The sequence below is a fragment of the Aythya marila genome (assembly GCF_965140915.1).
Source record: "Aythya marila genome assembly, contig: HAP1_HAP1_SCAFFOLD_193, whole genome shotgun sequence".
NCBI lineage: Eukaryota > Metazoa > Chordata > Aves > Anseriformes > Anatidae > Aythya > Aythya marila.
Window position 1 is genome coordinate 423718 of NW_028136875.1, and position 15723 is coordinate 439440.

Sequence of the window (15723 nt, forward strand, 5' to 3'; positions counted from 1 at the left end):
CCCGTGGGGTCTCCCTGGGGTGTCCCCAGGGTGTCCCCAGGGTGTCCCCGGGGGGGTTGCAGCAGGGCTGGGGAGAGGCCGGGCAGGATTCCTGGATCCGGTTGGGCCGGGCCACCACGGCCCCCCCCCAGCCCCGGGCACCTGGGACCGTCCCCAGCTGGGGACCCGCACGGCCCCCGCCCAGGGCCGGGGGGCTCGGTGGCACGTCTGGCCCTGGCCCCCCTGGGTGGGAAACTGGGCGGGGAGGGGGGGGCGTGGGGCTGGAAGGGGGGGTCCCCAAAATGCTTGGGGCGAGCTTCATCCCCGAGCCCTGGGTCCCCCAAAATGCAGGGAGCTGATCCGTCCCCATGCCCTGAGACCCCCAAAATGCTGGCGGCTGACCCCACTCCTCTGCCCAGGGCCCCCCGAAATACACAGGGCTGGGCCCCGTCCCTGTGCCACGTGTCCCCCGAAATTCACGGGGCTGAGCCCAGCCCCTACGTCCTGGGTCCCCCAAAATTCACGGGGCTGAGCCCCCTCCCTGTGCCCTGAGCCCCCCAAAACGCAGGGGGCTGAGCCCCCTCCCCGTGCCCTGAGCCCCCCAAACCTCCCGGGGCTGACCCCACTCCTCTGCCCTGCCTCCCCATGGGTGCCTGGGGCCGAGCCCCGTCCCTGTGCCACGACCCCCCCCAAAACCCCCCAGGATCTCCCCACCCTCCCCGGCCCCCCCTCCGGCCCCCCCCCAGCCCCAGCCCCTTGGCAGGACCCGCAGCGGCCGCAGGATCCGGCCCCACCTTCCCGGGGCCACCCCTTCCCTCGCCCGCCTATAAATCACGCCCGGCCACCCGCCCGCCCGTCTGTGTCGGTCCGTCCGTCCGTCCGTCTGTCGGTCTGTCCGTCCGTCCGTCCGTCCAGCCGGTGCCATGAGCTACTCCCGCAGCACCGTCTACTCCAGCTCGTCCCGCTCGAGCAGCAGCCGTCGCCTCGCGCCCCTGAGCAGCGCCGCCAGCGTCTACGCGGGGGCCGGGGGCTCGGGGTCCCGCATCTCCATCACCCGCAGCAGCAGCCTGGGCAGCGGCTTTGGGGCCGGCTACGGGGGCGGCTACGGGGGTGTTTATGGGGGCAGCTACGGGGGCAGCCTGCTGCTGTCGGGCTCCGGCGTGGTGCAGAACGAGAAGGAGACGATGCAGGACCTCAACGAGCGCCTGGCCACCTACCTGGACAAGGTGCGCAGCCTGGAGCAGGAGAACCGGCGGCTGGAGGTGCAGATCCGCGAGCACCTGGCCAAGAAGGGGCCCAGCACCCACGACTGGAGCCACTACTGGGAGGCGATCGAGGACCTGCGCGCCAAGGTGGGTCCGGCACGGGCACGGCACCCCCGGGGCTGGCACCGCGGCCCCAGGGCGCTGCCGGCCCCGGGTTAAACATTAACCAGAGCGGCCGCGGGGCTGGGCGGACTTTGCACCCGGGGCTGGCGGCGGCTGGGAGCGGCTGGGAGCGGCCCCCCCGCGGGGCACAGCGTGGGGACACCGCACGGGGACACCGCACGGGGACTCCCCGGGCAGTGCATGGGGACACCGTGGAGGGGCATCGGGGGGGACTGTGTGGGGACATGGGGGGCACCATATGGGGACATTGGGGAAACCACACGGGGACACCGGGGGACACCGCACCCCCAGCTGCGGGACCAGGCAAGGGGACATGACCAAGGCCAAGAGTGTCAGGGGGTGCTCGGGGGGGTTAATTAACGCACCCCTCATTAAGCAAACAAACCCCGTGGCCAGCACTGCCCCACCCACCCCCTGTGTGTCGTGTCCTCCCCCTGGGGCTGTGGTTTTGGCACAGCTTCGGCCCAAGGTCACGCGGGGACGGGGACGGAAGGGGACCGGTCCCCGCAGTGCCCGGTGCCAGCCGGCCCCACCCAGGGGACCTGGCTCTTGTCCCCCCCATCCCCCCCCCGGCATTTCCGGGGTGCGGCTCCTGCCCGGGGGGGGCGGTGTACCCGGGGGGGGGCGCAGGGGGATCCCCTCGCCCCGTGACACCCCCGTCCCCCCAGATCTTCGACAGCACCGTGGAGAACGCCCGCACCGTGCTGCAGATCGACAACGCCCGGCTGGCAGCCGACGACTTCAGGGTCAAGTGAGAGCGGGGAGGGACCGGGGGACAATGGGGTCAAGGGGGGACAATGGGGGCAAGGGGGGACCGGGGGGACAATGGGACAAGGGGGATAAGGGGTGGGGACAGGATGGGACGGGACGGGATGGGACGGGATGGGATGGGGTGGGTTGGGGTGGGGTGCGGTGGGGATGGGGACATGGACAGGGATGGAGAAGGGAATAGGGTCAGGGACAAGGACAGGGACAGGATGGGGAAGGGGACAGGATGGGAAAAGATGGGACAAGACAGGGACAAGGACAGAGATGGGGATGGGGACGGGATTAGGATGGAGACAAGATGGAATGGAGATGGGGACAGGGTTGGGGACAAGGACAGGGACAAGGACAGGGACAGGGATGGAGCAGGAATGGGGACAAGGACAGGATGGAGACAGGGACGAGACAGGGACATGGATGGGAGCGGGCTGGGATGGGACAAGGACAGGGCTGGGGCTGGGGATGGATGGGGACGGGTCTGAGCAGCGGGGCCAGGGCTGGGACGAGGCTGGGGCTGTGGCGGGGCTGGGCCAGGGCCAGGGGCGGTGTGGGGCCGGGGGGGCACCAACGGGGCCAGGCTGGGGACGTGCCTGGGACACGCTGCGGCCGCAGGTACGAGGCGGAGCTGGCCATCCGCATGTCGGTGGAGAGCGACATCGCCGGGCTGCGCAAGGTCATCGACGACACCAACATGGCCCGGCTGCAGCTGGAGGGCGAGATCGAGGCGCTGAAGGAGGAGCTCATCTTCATGAGGAAGAACCACGAGGAGGTGGCAGGGGGTCCTGGGGGTGGGGGGGGACGCGGGGGGACCCGGCTCTGACCCTCTCTTTCCTCCCCCCCCCAGGAGGTGAGGAGCCTGCAGGCGCAGGTCTCCGGCTCGGGGCTGACGGTGGAGGTGGACGCCCCCAAGGCTCAGGACCTGGGCAAGGTCCTGGCCGAGATCCGGGCGCAGTACGATGCCCTGGCCCAGAAGAACCTGGAGGACCTGGAGAAGCAGTGGGGGCAGCAGGTGAGGGCTCCCCCGGGACGTGGGGGCTGGGGGGTGCACAATGGGGAGCCCCCGGGGGTCCCCCGGTGGTGCCAGTGCCAGTCTGGTGCTGGGGACGTTCCCCCCAGGGATGTTCTCACCCATGGGGGGGGCTTCACGTGATGCTGGGGAGGGACCTCACTGATCCTGGGGGTCCCTGCCCCACGCAGGACCCCAACCCCACCAAGGGGCCCCTCTCCAAGGGGGACCCCCACTCCTGGGCTCCATTCATGGCCGTGCCCCACCCGGTGACCCCCAAAACCGCTCCCACCCCTTCCCCCCCCCTCCAACCCCCCCAGATCTCCGAGAGCACCATCGAGATCACGCAGAGCAGCAAGGAGGTGGACACAGCCCGCAGCACCGTGGTGGACCTCCGCCGCTCCGCGCAGACGCTGGAGATCGACCTGGAGTCGCTGCGCAACCAGGTGCCGCCCCCACAGCCCCCCCCTTTTCACCCCGTCCCCGCAGCCCGCAGCCCCCCCCCTCCACGGCCAGGGGACTCGGGGGGTCCGCGGGCGCTGAGCTGTGCTTCTGGGGGTGCAGAACGGAGCCCTGGAGGGCAGCCTGCGGGAGGTGGAGGGCCGCTACGCGCTGCAGATGGAGCAGCTCAACGGCCTCATCCTGCGCGCCGAGGCGGAGCTGGCGCAGGCGCGCGGGGAGCTGCAGCGCCAGGCGGACGAGTACCAGGCCCTGCTCAACGTCAAGAGCAAGCTGGAGGCCGAGATCGCGACGTACCGGCAGCTGCTGGACGGCGGCGAGCAGCTCAGGTACGGGGCGGGGGGGTGGGGGGGCTGGGGGGGGCGGGTTGGGGTTGGGGTTGGGGTTGGGGTCGGGATTGGGGTTGGGGTTGGGTTGGGTTGGGTTGGGTTGGGTTGGGTTGGGTTTAGGGTCGGGATTGGGGTTGGGGTTGAGTCGGGGTTGGGGTTAAGGTTAGGTTTAGGGTTAGGGTTGGGATCCAGGTTAGGGTTGGGGCTGGGGATTTAGGGTTAGGGTTGGGTTGGGTCAGGTTGGGATTGAGCTGGGGTTGGGTTGGAGTAGGATTGGGATTGAAATGGGGTTGGGTTGGATTTAGGGTTAGGGTTGGGGTTGGAGTTAGGGTTTGGATTGGATTGGGTACGGGTTGGGGTTGGGGTTGGCGTTAGGATCTGGGTCAGGCTGGCTTTAGGATTAGGGTTAGGATTAGGGTTGGGATTAGGGTTGGGCGGGGCTGCCTCGAGGTCAAGATTAGGACCAGGACCCGGATCGGGCTCAGGGCTGTGCGGTGCCAGCTCCCTCCCTACGGGCGGCAGCAGCACCCGGTGGGGCTGCACCCCGGGGTGCCCCCACCCATGGGACGCTGGGGGGGGACACGAGGACACCCCCCATCCCTGACACCCCCCCCCGCAGCCTGCAGGACGCGCTGGACAAGGAGAGCAGCAGCAGCACCGTGAGGAGCTCGCAGCACGTGCTGGACGGCAAGGTGGTGACCGAGACCAAGGAGGTCAAGGTCAGGGTCCTCTGAGGGGGCCCTGCCCCCCCCCGGCAGTGTGTGGGGGGGGTCCCTGCGCCCTCCCCCCCGCCCTGACACTCCCTACAATAAAGCAGCAAATCCCCCCGGGGGGGTCAGCTCCGTGTCTGCTCCTGATTTTTTTTGAGGGGGGCCTTCGGGAAGGAAACTGAGGCACGGGGGGGGGGGGGGCGGATGGGGACGGACGGACAGACGGATGGACGGATGGGTGGCTGGACAGACAGACGGGTGGGGGGCAGATTGGCAGGGGTGGGGGGTGGACAGACGGACGGACAGGGGGAGGAAAGGATGGACGGGGGGACAGACGGACAGACGGACCAGAGGGACGGACGGGCAGGAGGGACGGGCGGACGGGAGCACACAGGGGGGCATGGCACAGGCAGCAGCAGTGCACGGGCACCTGGGTGTGCATTGCACGAGGGCCAGCAGCACTCATGCTGGGGGAATGGTGCATTGCACCAGCACAGCAGTGTACACGGGAAGGCGTCAGCACGCCCGGCACGAGGACTGGCAGTGCACGGGGTGTGACGGTGCACGGGGGGGGGCAGTCGTGCGTTGCACAGGAGCCAGATGTGCACGGGGAGGTGATGGTGCACTGCACAGGGAGAGGGCGGATGGTGCATTGCACAGGGGTGTTGGTGCACTGCACACGGGGGTTGGTGCATTGCACAGGGGGGTTGGTGCATTGCACACGGGGGTGTTGGTGCATTGCACACGGGGGTTGGTGCATTGCACACGGGGGTGTTGGTGCATTGCACACGGGGGTTGGTGCATTGCACACGCGGTGCTGTTGCACTGCCCAGAGGCTCCTGGCGCGTTGCACAGCGGTGATGCCGCATTGCTCAGGAGGTGCTGCTGTGTTGCACGTGCGGTCGGGGGGGGCCGTGCACAGGGGGCTGGGGCTGCCCCCCCCGGTACCGGTACCGCTGCCCTCCCCCTCCCCCTCCCCCTCCCCCGGCCGTTCCCGCCCCTCTCCCCCCGCCCCGCGCGGGCGGCGACGCCAACCGCAGATTTCAGCGGCCCCGCCCCCTTCCCTCCAGGCCCCGCCCCCTGCCTCCAGGCCCCGCCCCTGCCTCCAGGCCCCGCCCCCCGCCGCCGCCGCGGGGGCGTGGCGGCGCTGTGCACGTGACGGCGCCATCCGGGCCCTTTGCCTTCCCCGTCCCAAGATGGCGGCCTCAGGTGAGCGCGGCGCGGCCGCCCGGGCCCGGCGGAGGGGGGGGGGGGGGAGGGGACGCGGCCGCCCCCGGGACGCGGCGGCACCGGCGGGGAGGGGGGGGGAGGGGGACGGCGGGGGCCGGGAGCGGGAGCCGGGGGCGGGGGAGTTCGGGGAGGGGGGGGGGAGAGCACCGCGAGCCGGGCCCCCCGCCCCTCCCCCCCTCCCGGCTCCCTTCAGCGCCCCCCCCGTGGGGAGCGGGGGGGGGAGGGGGGGCGCTGAGGGGAGCGGGGGGGGAGGGGGCCTGCGGGCGGCGCAGTGCGCAGGCGCGGCCGGCAGGGGCGGGGCGGGGCGGGGGGGGCCACGTGGGGCGCGGCGCGCACGCGGCTTGGGGGGGGGGGGGGGAGCGGCCCCGGCGGGTGTGCAAGGCCCCGGCCCCTCCCCCTGCGTGTGCAAGGCGCCGACCCCCCCCCGTGCAAGGCACCGTCACCCCCCCGGGTGTGCGAGGCGCCAACCCCCCCCCGTGTGCAAGGCACCAGCACCCCCCACACTTGTGCAAGGCACCGACCCCCCCCCGTGCACACCCAGCCCGCGTGCACTGCATCACCCCCCCCGTGCAATGCACCACTGCCCCCCCCAGCACAGCTGCTGTGCGTGCAGGGCGTCAGCCTCCCCCCCCCCGTGTGCAGTGCACCAGCACCCAGTGGGCCATGACCCCCCCCGTGCAAAGCACCAGCGACCCCCACCCGGTGGAGGTGCTGTGGGCCAGGCCCCTGGACCCCCCCCCAGACCCCCTCCAGAACCCTCCCACCCCCCCTTCACACCAGACCCCCCCCACAACCCCCCAGAGACCCCCTTTCCCCAGAACCCCCCCCCGTAACCCCCCAAGCCCCCCCTTTCCCCAGGACCCCTCCCCGTAGCCCCCAGCCCCCTCCTCCCGCTCAGCGCCCCTTGACGTGCCCCCCCCGCGGCCCCCCCAGCAGCCAAGAAGAAGAACAAGAAGGGCAAGACCCTGACCCTCACCGACTTCCTGGCCGAGGATGGCGGCGGCGGGGGGGGGCCCACCTACATCCCCAAACCCGTCAGCTGGGCCGACGAGACCGACGACCTGGAGGGGGACGGTACGGCGGGGGGGGCACCGGGGGGGCGAGGGGCCGCCGGGTTCAGTGGCCACCGGGCTAACTGGTTAAATGGCCACTGGGCCAAATGGTGCTGGGCTGCGTGGCCAAGTGGCCGCCGGGACAAATGGCTAAATGGCCGCTGGGCTATGTGGCCAAGTGGCCACTGGGTTAAATGGCCACCGGGCCCAAAGGTTAAATGGCCACTGGGCTACCTGGCTGCTGGGCTAAATGGCCACCAGGCACAATGGTTAAATGGCCACGGGGCTAAAGGGTTAAAAGGTCACGGGGCCAAATGGTGCTGGGCTATGTGGCCGACTGGCCACTGGGCTAACTGGCTGCTGGGTTAATTGGCCACTGGGCTAAGTAGTTACGGGGCTAAAAGGCCAACTGGCTGCTGGGTGGAATGGCTACTGGGCCAAATGGTTGCTGGGCCAAATGGCTACTGGGCTAAATGGTTAAGTGGCCACTGGGCTAAATGGCCAGCTGGCTGTTGGAACAAATGGCACTGGGCTAAATGGCCAAGTGGCCACTGGGCTCCGTGGCCGGGTGGGAGCTGGGTTAACTGGCCGCTGAGCCAGGCGGTGCTGGGTTTGTTGCCCAGGTGGCCACTGGGCTAAACGGCCACTGAGCCAAGTGGCTGCCGAGCTAAATGGCCACTGGGCTAATCGGCTGAGTGGCCGCTGGGCCAAACGGCCGCTGGGCCACCAGCTGCTGGGTTAAATGCCCCCGGGCTAAGCGACCGGACGGCCACCGGGCCGGCTGGCTACGAGGCCACCCAGCCGAGCCCCCCCTGGTGCCCCGGGTGCCCCCCCGGCACCACGGGCCCCCCCCGAGCGCTGTCGGTGTGCGCAGTGTCGACGGCGTGGCACAGCAACGAGGACGACGTGTACCGGGCCCCCCCCATCGACCGCTCCATCCTGCCCACCGCCCCCCGCGCCGCGCGGGAGCCCAACATCGACAGGAGCCGCCTGCCCAAGTGCCCCCCCTACACGGCCTTCCTGGGCAACCTGCCCTACGACGTGACCGAGGACTCCATCAAGGACTTCTTCCGGGGCCTCAACGTGAGTCAGGGGGGGCGCGGAGCTGGGAGGACCCCCCCCCCGCGTTCTGGTTGGGTTTGGGGGGGTTGTGACGCGTGGAAGGACCCCCGAAGGTCCTCGTTGGGTTTTGTTTGGGGGTTGTGGTACAAAAAGGGCGTTAGGGATGGGATGGTGCTGGGGGACGGGGGGGAGGCCAAGGGCTGGGATTGGGATTGGGGATGAGATGGGATTGGGGTGGGGGGGGATTGGGGATGGGATTGAGGACTGGGGATGGGACTGAGGATTGGGGTGGGATGAGGATGCTCCCGGTCCCCAGTAAAGACAGGGAGGTGGCAGGCAGACAGCCTGGATAGGGGAAGATGTGATTTATTACCCAAAAAAACGGCTTTGGCTCACAAGGAGGATGGGGAGTCGCCTCCCCGCCCGCCCGGGGCTCTCCTGGTCCTGGCCCCACGAGCACCCAGAGCTTGTGCCCAACCCCAGCAAGCCTCCAAAACCCTCCCGAAACCCCCAAAATCTTCCAAAAAGCCCCAAAAGCCTCGGCAGGGTGTTGGAACTCCCTGCCCCTGGGGGTCCCTGGGGTTTGTCCCCCCCCCAGCAGGGGGTCACCGCCTGACCGCGGGCTCTGCCCCCTCCCAGATCAGCGCCGTGCGCCTGCCGCGGGAGCCGACCAACCCCGAGAGGTTGAAGGGTTTTGGCTACGCCGAGTTCGAGGACATCGACTCCTTGTTCCAGGCGCTGAGCCTCAACGAAGAGGTGAGTGCGGCCCCCCCGGGGCCCCCCCGCAGTGATGGGTGCCCTCCTGAGCAGCCCTGGGGGCTGGAGGCGCCATAGGGGGCGTGTTAAAAAGAGGCTCAAGGGGGGAAAAAGGGGGGCTTGGGGGGGTTTGGAGGGATTTGTGTTTTTTTTTTTTTTTTTTTTGTTTTTTTTTTTTTTTTTTTTTTTTTTAGGAGATGGTTGGTTGGGTTTTTTTGGGGGGTGGGGGCTTTTTGGAGATCCCCTGCGGCCCAGCCCTGACCAGCCGCCCGTCTGCAGTCCCTAGGGAACAGACGGATACGCGTGGACGTCGCTGATCAGGCTCAGGATAAAGGTGGGACCCGGACCCCCCCCTCACCCCCCCCCCACTCCATCCCTGCCCATCCCCCCCCCCCCAACAGCTCCAGGGGCTGCAGCGGGGCCGGGGCGGCGCTCAGCACCCTCCACCTCGGGGCGTTCCCTTATCAGGCCCCCCCCCAGCCGTCCCTATCACGCTGCCCCAGGCTGTGTGGGCTCAGGGCCCCCCCTCCCTTTACCCCCCCCCAGATCGCGACGACCGCTGCTTCGGCAGGGACCGCGACCGCTTCCGCGACTCGGAGAGGTTCGAGAGCGACTGGAGGGCCCGGCCCGCCACCACCGACAGCTTCGACGACTACCCCCCGCGCCGGGGCGACGACGGCTTCGGTGACAGTGAGTGGGGCACTGGGGGGGGTCGGGGGGGGCTCGAGGGGGGGGCAGGATCCCCGCAGGGACAGCGCTGGGGCTCCACGGAGTACCAGGGGCTGCGTCTTGCCCACGGGGTTGTCCCCATGGAGCAGTTGCCTGGATCCCGTCCCCCAGGTTGCTTCTCGAGGTGCCAATTTTCCTCAATTTTCCCCCCAAATCCCCCCCCCTCCCCCCCCCCCACCGCAGGGTATCGGGATCGCTACGATGACCGGTATCGCGACAGCGCGCGCAGGGACATGGACCGCGGCTTCGGGGGCCGGGACCGCTACGATGACCGCAGCAGGGACTACGACCGAGGTGGGGGGGGGGACAGGGCGAGGCGTGCCGGGGGGGGACTGGGGCTGGACCTTGAGGGGGGGCTTCAGCGCTGTGCCACTGCCCTGCGAGCAGCGTCTGGCCCCAGCGGGCAGGTCCCCGGTCCCTATTTGGGGCCCGGTCCCCCTGTCGGAGGGAGGACCCACCGGGTGTTTTTCTGCCCCCCCCAGGCTACGACTCGCGGATAGGCAGCGGCAGGAGGGCTTTCGGCAGCGGCTACCGCCGGGACGACGACTACCGGGGGGGCAGCGACCGCTACGACGACCGCTACGAGCGCCGCGACGACCGCATGGACCGGTGGAGCGGGCGGGACGACTACGGCCGCGACGACTTCCGCCGCGACGACCGAGGTAGTGCGGGGAGCACCGGGGGGGGGACGGGGACACCGCGAGGTCTGGGTTCCCCCCCCCGGCACCCGCTCAGCCCCCGCGGGGTCCCTCCAGGTCCCACCCAGCGGCCGAAGCTGAACCTGAAGCCGCGCAGCGCGCCCAAGGAGGAGGAGGCGGCGGTGGCCCCCGCCCCCCAGTCCAGCCGCGCCGCCTCCATCTTCGGGGGGGCCAAGCCCGTGGACACGGCCGCCCGCGAGCGCGAGGTGGAGGAGAGGCTGCAGAAGGAGCAGGAGAAGCTGCAGCGGCAGCTGGAGGACGACAAGCGGATAGACAGGCGGCCCCGGGAGAGGTGCGCGGCGGCATCGGCGGGGGGGGAGATCCGGGGGGGCTCTCCCGGGCTGCCCCCATTCACCCCCCCCCTCCCCGCCGCAGGCACCCCAGCTGGCGCAGCGAGGAGAACCAGAACCAGGAGCGGTCGCGAACGGGGAGCGAGTCCTCGCAGAGCGGCCCCCCCGGCCCCACCGCAGGCACCGGCCCCACAGGCAGGAGTAAGTAGCGGGACGGTGAGGGCCCCGGGACCCCCCCCCGGGACGGCAGTGTGACCCCCCCCGGGCCGTCCCCGTCCCTGTGCCCCCGCAGCCACACGGCGGAGGGAGAGCGAGAAGTCCCTGGAGAACGAGCCGCTCGCCAGGGAGGACGAGGCCCCCTCGTCCCCCGCCCGGCCCCAGGAGGAGAAGCAGCCCCTCAAGGCCGTGCCCGCGCCCCCCCCAAGGAGAACGCCTGGGTGAAGCGCAGCACCAACCCCCCCGCACGCCCCCCCGGCTCGGATTCGGAGCAGCACTCCCCCCCTAGGTGGGTGAGCCTCAGAACACCCCCCGAGCACCGGGGGGGTCTCCTGGGAGCACCGGGCATCCCCACACAGCCCCAGGGGATCGTGTCCCCCCCCAGCTGGCCGTGGTGCCCCCCCCGAGGTGCTGACGGTCACATTCTGCCCCCCCTGCAGCAGCCAGACAGCGCCCGGCCTGCCCCTGGAGGATGGCGTGGCCCCGAGGAGCGCCCCTAGGAAAGGTGAGGCCAGGGGGGGCCGCACTGCACCCCCCCAGCAGTGCCCCGGGATCTGTCCCCTCGCCGGGGGGGGCCAGCAGCCCTGTGGAGGGCTGGTGGTGATACCCTGTGCCCCCCCCCCACCCCAGGAGATGAGAGCAAGGCGGACGGTGCCCGGGAGAGCGGCCCCAAGGCGCGGAGCGGCAGCTCTGGCCGCGGCCCAGGAGACGCCGAGCGGTGCGTGCCGAGGGGTGCTGAGCCCCGTGTCCCATCCCCCCCCGAGCTCTGTGTACCCCCCCCCGCCCCGTATGCTCCCCCCTGAGCCCCGTGTCCCCCCGGTGTTGCAGGAAGGAGAGCAGGAAGGATCACGACGCGAGACCTGCGCCTGAGCCAAAGAAACTCGACGAGAGCCCGGCCTCCGTAAGCACCCGCTGCACCCGCGGGGTGGGAGGGGGTTCCCTGCTCCTCCGGGGGGGGTCCCGGGGGTGCTGAGCCCCCCTGGTGACTCGGTGTCCCCCCCCGTGCCACCTCCCTGCCAGCAGTTCAGCCACGCCAGCAAGTACGCGGCGCTGTCGGTGGACGGCGAGGACGATGGCGAGGACGAGGAGAGCGCCGAGTGAGAGCCTCGCGCCGCCCCCCCCGCGCCCCCCCGGGGAGCCAAAGCAAAGCTGTCCCCGGCAGGCCCCAAATAAATCCTGAAACTCAGCGCCTCCGGAGACCCCTTCTTAAACATCGTAATGCAGGAAGAAAAAAAAAAAAAAACACACAAAAAAAGCGAAAAGTACAAAAAGGGAGGAAAACACCCCAAAAAAAAGGACTCTGCGTGCTGCTGCAGCCTCTGGTGACCCCCGAGCCGCAGGTAGGGGCTCGTAGCCCCCGGTCCCCCCCCACGGAGGGGCATCGGGGCCCCAGCTGGCAGCCCTGGGACCTCCCCTGGCCCCCCTCTGCCTGCCCCAAAGCGGCCCCAAAATCCTCGGGTTTGAGCCCATTTTGGGGAGGTGCCCAGGGGGCAGCGCACCTGCCAGGGGGGGCCCCAGAGCTGCCTTTTACTTGCCCCCTGCCCCCCCCCCGGCTGGGGGCTTCGGGGGGGTTGGGGGGTTTTGGGTTGTTTTTTTTGTTGTTTCCTCCAATAAAGCTGATCTCAAACATTCCCTGCGGCTCCGTGTGAGTCCTTGCAGCCCCCGGGCTGCCTTCATCCCCCTCCTCCTCATCCTCTTCCCCAGCCCCGCAGCCTCCACTCAGCAGCTCCTGGCCCTTGGCCAGCCTCCACCTCCTCTTCCTCTTCTTCTTCCCTCCTCTTCCTCTCCTTTCCTCTTCCTCCTCCTCCTCTTTCTCCTCTTCCTCTCCCCCCCAGCCTCTCCTCAGCAGCTCCTGGTGGCCTCCAGCTTGTCCTTTGGCCTTCCTCCTCTTCCTCCTCTTCCTCCCCCCCAGCCCCCCCGCAGCCCCTGGCAGCCTCCCTTTCCCCTTCCCCTTCCTCCTCCTCCTCTTCCTCTTCCTCCCCCTCCCTGCGACGTGTCCCCTCCGCACTCCCCTGGCACGGAGCCCGCAGCGAGGTGAAGTTTAATTAGCTTCCCCCCCCCCCCCCCGCTAATTGCTGCTAATCGCTAACTGCCAGGGGGTCCTGCAGGCCCCACCCCCTCCTTCCTGGGGGGCCGGGCCCTTTAAAAGCCCCAAACCCTCCCCAAAATGCCCCAAATCCCCCAAAATGCCCCAAATCCCAGCCGCACACAATCGGCCTCTGTTGGCTGCGGGGCCGGAGCCAGGCGGGAGAGGGACACGGGGGGGGGCGAGGGAGCAGTGGGAGGACACCGAGACATGGGGGGGGGGACACGGATATGGGGGGGACACTGAGCCGCCCCTCCCCGGGGACACGTTTCCCCCCCCCCTTGAACCCATCCCTTGCCCCCCCCCCCCAGAGCCCCATTTGGGGACCCCGAAGCTCGGGGGGGGGCACACGAGGGACAGGGTTGTGCCCTGCGGGGGGGGCGGGGTCCCAAGAAAAAAAACTAATAAAAAGCGGAGGAAATGAATAAATAAATAAATAAATAAATAAATAAATAAATAAATAAATGTTTGTGATAGAGAAAAAACAACCCAAAAACATCCAAAACCCTGAAATCCCATAAACAAGCCGGGCAGGGAGGGGCCGGCGGAAATCCCGCAGCGGGTGCCCCCCCCCCCCCCATGGGCGCCCGGTGCTGGGCCGGGCCCTGCTGCTCGCCCCCCCCCGGCCCGGGGGGGCCCCAGGTGGGTTCGAGGACGGGAGGGGGGGGGCCGGGGGGGGCCGAGCCCGTGGATGCCAGAACCAGGGAGGGGCGGGGAGGGGGTCCCCGTCCTGCGCCCCCAAACAGCCCCAAACCCACCCCGGGGGGGGCAGCCCTACAGCCCTGTGGCACAATGGGGCTCCATGGGCCCTACAGCCCGGACCAGGTGTCCCTATGGACCCTACAGGTCCCCACAGCCCCCCCCCATTAACCCTTCCCTCCCCGGCCCCATCCTCGGCCGCAGCGCGGGGGGGGGGTCCCGGCCGCGTTAACCCCTTCGTGCCCGGAGCCCCGCAGGGGTTGACGGGGCTGGCCCAACCTGGGGGGGGGGGGGGGGAGGAGGAGAGGAGGCGGGGGGGGGGGCCCCGCCCCGCCCCCCCGGGGCCGCCCCAACGCCGCCGCCACCGGGCCCGGACCGGGAGCAGCGGGGACGGCCCCGGGGGGGGGGCACGAAATGAAGGTAACGGGGGGGGCGTGGGAAACAGCGGCAGCGCCCCAAGCCGGGCCCACGCGTGTCCCCGTTCGCCCCCCCCGTCCCTCCTCCCACCCCCCCCGGTGTCGCGTGTCCCCCCCTCGGGCCCCCCCCCCCCGCCGGGAAGCCGCGGGGCCCGCCCCACTCGGGACCGGGACCGCCGCCATGCAGCCGCGGGGCGCCGTGGGGTCGCTGCTGCGGGCTCTGAGCCGCCGCCACGGCCCCCCCTCGGTACCGGGGCGTGGGGGGGCGCGGGGGCGGCGTGGGGAGCACGGGGGGGGCGAGGGGGGGGCGTGGGTGCGCCCCACGAGCGACCGCGGAGGTCGGGGCGGATGCGGGGCGCGGCGTGGGGGTCCGTGGGGAGCGGCTGTCACCCCCCCGCGGGGGGGGAGTGTTCTTTTTTTTTGGGGGGGGGGCAGTTTTAAGTGGGGTGTCCCCCCCCCCCGTCACCATCCGGGGGGGGGCGCGGCTCGGCCCCGCTACGGGGTCTGGGGGGGTCCCGTGGGGCGGGGGGCGCGGGGAGGGTCCGCCGGGGAGGGGGAGGCCGGGAGGGGGGGCTGAGCCCAACCGGGGGGGCCTGGGGGGGGGGAGCGTGAGGGTGGCCCCCCCGTGGGAGCATCGCGGGGTCAGCCCGGGGGGTCGAGACAACGGGGGGGGCTCTGCCGCGGCATCTGCCCCCCTTCCCCCTCCGTTTCTCGCCCCCCCGCGGTCCTGTTCCCACGCCCCCCCCCCCGGGCCGGGCCGTGGGAATCGTTGGGGGGGGGTCGAGGGGGGGGCGGCTCCGGGTCCCTCTTCCTGGGCTGGCCCCGGCCCCGCTTCCTGCGGCCGGGACGCGGCGGCCGCGCCTCGGGGGGGGCCCTGGGGACCGGGGGGGGCACGGGGAGGGGGACGGGAGGGGGGGGAAATCGGGGGGGGGGGGGGCGCCCGGGTACCCCGCGTCTGAGGGGTGCTGAGTCCGTCTCCCCCTTTTTCCCTGTCCCCCCAATTTTCCCTGTCCCCCCCCCCTTGTCCCTGTCCCCCCCCCATTTCCCCTGCACCCCCCCTTGTCCCTGTCCCCCCCCCAGCCCGGGCCGGCCCCCCAGCCCCACAGCTTCCAGGAGAAATCCTTCCGCAAGAAGCCACGGCGCTGCGCTGCCTGCCACGAGGACATCGGGGCGCAGGGGCTGCTCTGCACAGGTCGCCCCAAAACCACGGCCCCAAAGCCCACTGCCACCCTGTCCCCGTGTCCTCCCGTCCCAGTCCCCCAGCCCCGTGTGTCCCCATGTCCCCATCTCCCCTTGAACCCTGTCCCCCAATCCCCCTGACCCCACACCCCAATGTCCCTGTCCCCATCTCCCTGTCCCCGTCTCCCCCCTGTCCCCCTGTCCCCATACCCCCAATATCCCAACGTCCCCCAGCCTGGTGTGTCCCCAAAATCCCGCTGTCCCCCTGACCCCAAATCCCCCGACCCCAAATCCCGGTGTCCCCGTGTCCCCCAGCCCCGTGTGTCCCCACCTCCCCCTTGTCCCCCGTCCCCATACCCCCGATATCCCCCCATCCCCCCCATCCTGCCCCCCCTTCCCAGCACAACACTGCCGGGGGGGGGATTAGGGACAGTGTGGGGGGGGGGAGCACGGGGACAGACCCTGGGGTCCTGACACCCCCCCCCCCCCCCGTGTCCCCCCAGTGTGCAAGGTCGCCAGCCACAAGCGCTGCGAGGCCAAGGTAGGATGGGGGGGGGGAACTGGTGGTGACGGGGGGGGCACCGGAGGAATTGGTGGCCTCGGGGGGAGGTTGTTGGCGCCCCACCACCCCCACTGTCCCCTCCCGGTCCCCAGGGCCATGGGAGTGCAGCGGG

At 70.6% G+C, this 15723-nt stretch overlaps 2 protein-coding genes and 1 long non-coding RNA gene across 4 annotated transcripts; all 3 read left to right on the plus strand.

The window, feature by feature from the left end:
- The first annotated feature begins 850 nt into the window (after window positions 1–850).
- On the plus strand, window positions 851–4760 carry KRT18 (keratin 18). The gene is made up of 7 exons (XM_082785726.1): window positions 851–1331; window positions 2036–2118; window positions 2745–2901; window positions 2977–3141; window positions 3459–3584; window positions 3703–3926; window positions 4546–4760. The coding sequence occupies exons 1-7, from the start codon at window positions 903–905 to the stop codon at window positions 4658–4660; spliced, it is 1299 nt and encodes a 432-aa protein (XP_082641852.1). The 5' UTR covers window positions 851–902; the 3' UTR covers window positions 4661–4760.
- Window positions 4761–5783: 1023 nt separating this feature from the next.
- Window positions 5784–12301, plus strand: EIF4B (eukaryotic translation initiation factor 4B). Its single transcript, XM_082785737.1, is given in 16 exon segments — window positions 5784–5845; window positions 6800–6940; window positions 7793–8001; window positions 8620–8736; window positions 9016–9070; window positions 9283–9426; window positions 9649–9759; window positions 9948–10127; window positions 10221–10455; window positions 10539–10654; window positions 10746–10874; window positions 10877–10958; window positions 11110–11174; window positions 11300–11387; window positions 11498–11570; window positions 11693–12301. Coding segments are annotated over 16 exon segments (1836 nt in total). The 5' UTR covers window positions 5784–5832; the 3' UTR covers window positions 11771–12301.
- A 1491-nt stretch (window positions 12302–13792) lies between these two features.
- On the plus strand, window positions 13793–15592 carry LOC309891371. 2 transcript variants are annotated; one of them, XR_014319506.1, is made up of 3 exons: window positions 13793–13874; window positions 14951–15062; window positions 15553–15592. It is a non-coding gene; the product is annotated as an uncharacterized lncRNA (long non-coding RNA). The 2 variants fall into 2 exon arrangements; XR_014319507.1 differs by lacking the exon at window positions 13793–13874 and adding an exon at window positions 13979–14117.
- Window positions 15593–15723: the final 131 nt, after the last annotated feature.

Coding starts and splice junctions, on each gene's coding strand:
- KRT18 (XM_082785726.1), top strand. CDS start 903: ATGAGCTACTCCCGCAGCACCGTCTACTCCAGCTCGTCCCGCTCGAGC. Junction 3,142..3,458: donor AGAAGCAGTGGGGGCAGCAG/GTGAGGGCTCCC, acceptor CAACCCCCCCAG/ATCTCCGAGAGCACCATCGA. Junction 3,927..4,545: donor GACGGCGGCGAGCAGCTCAG/GTACGGGGCGGG, acceptor CCCCCCCCGCAG/CCTGCAGGACGCGCTGGACA.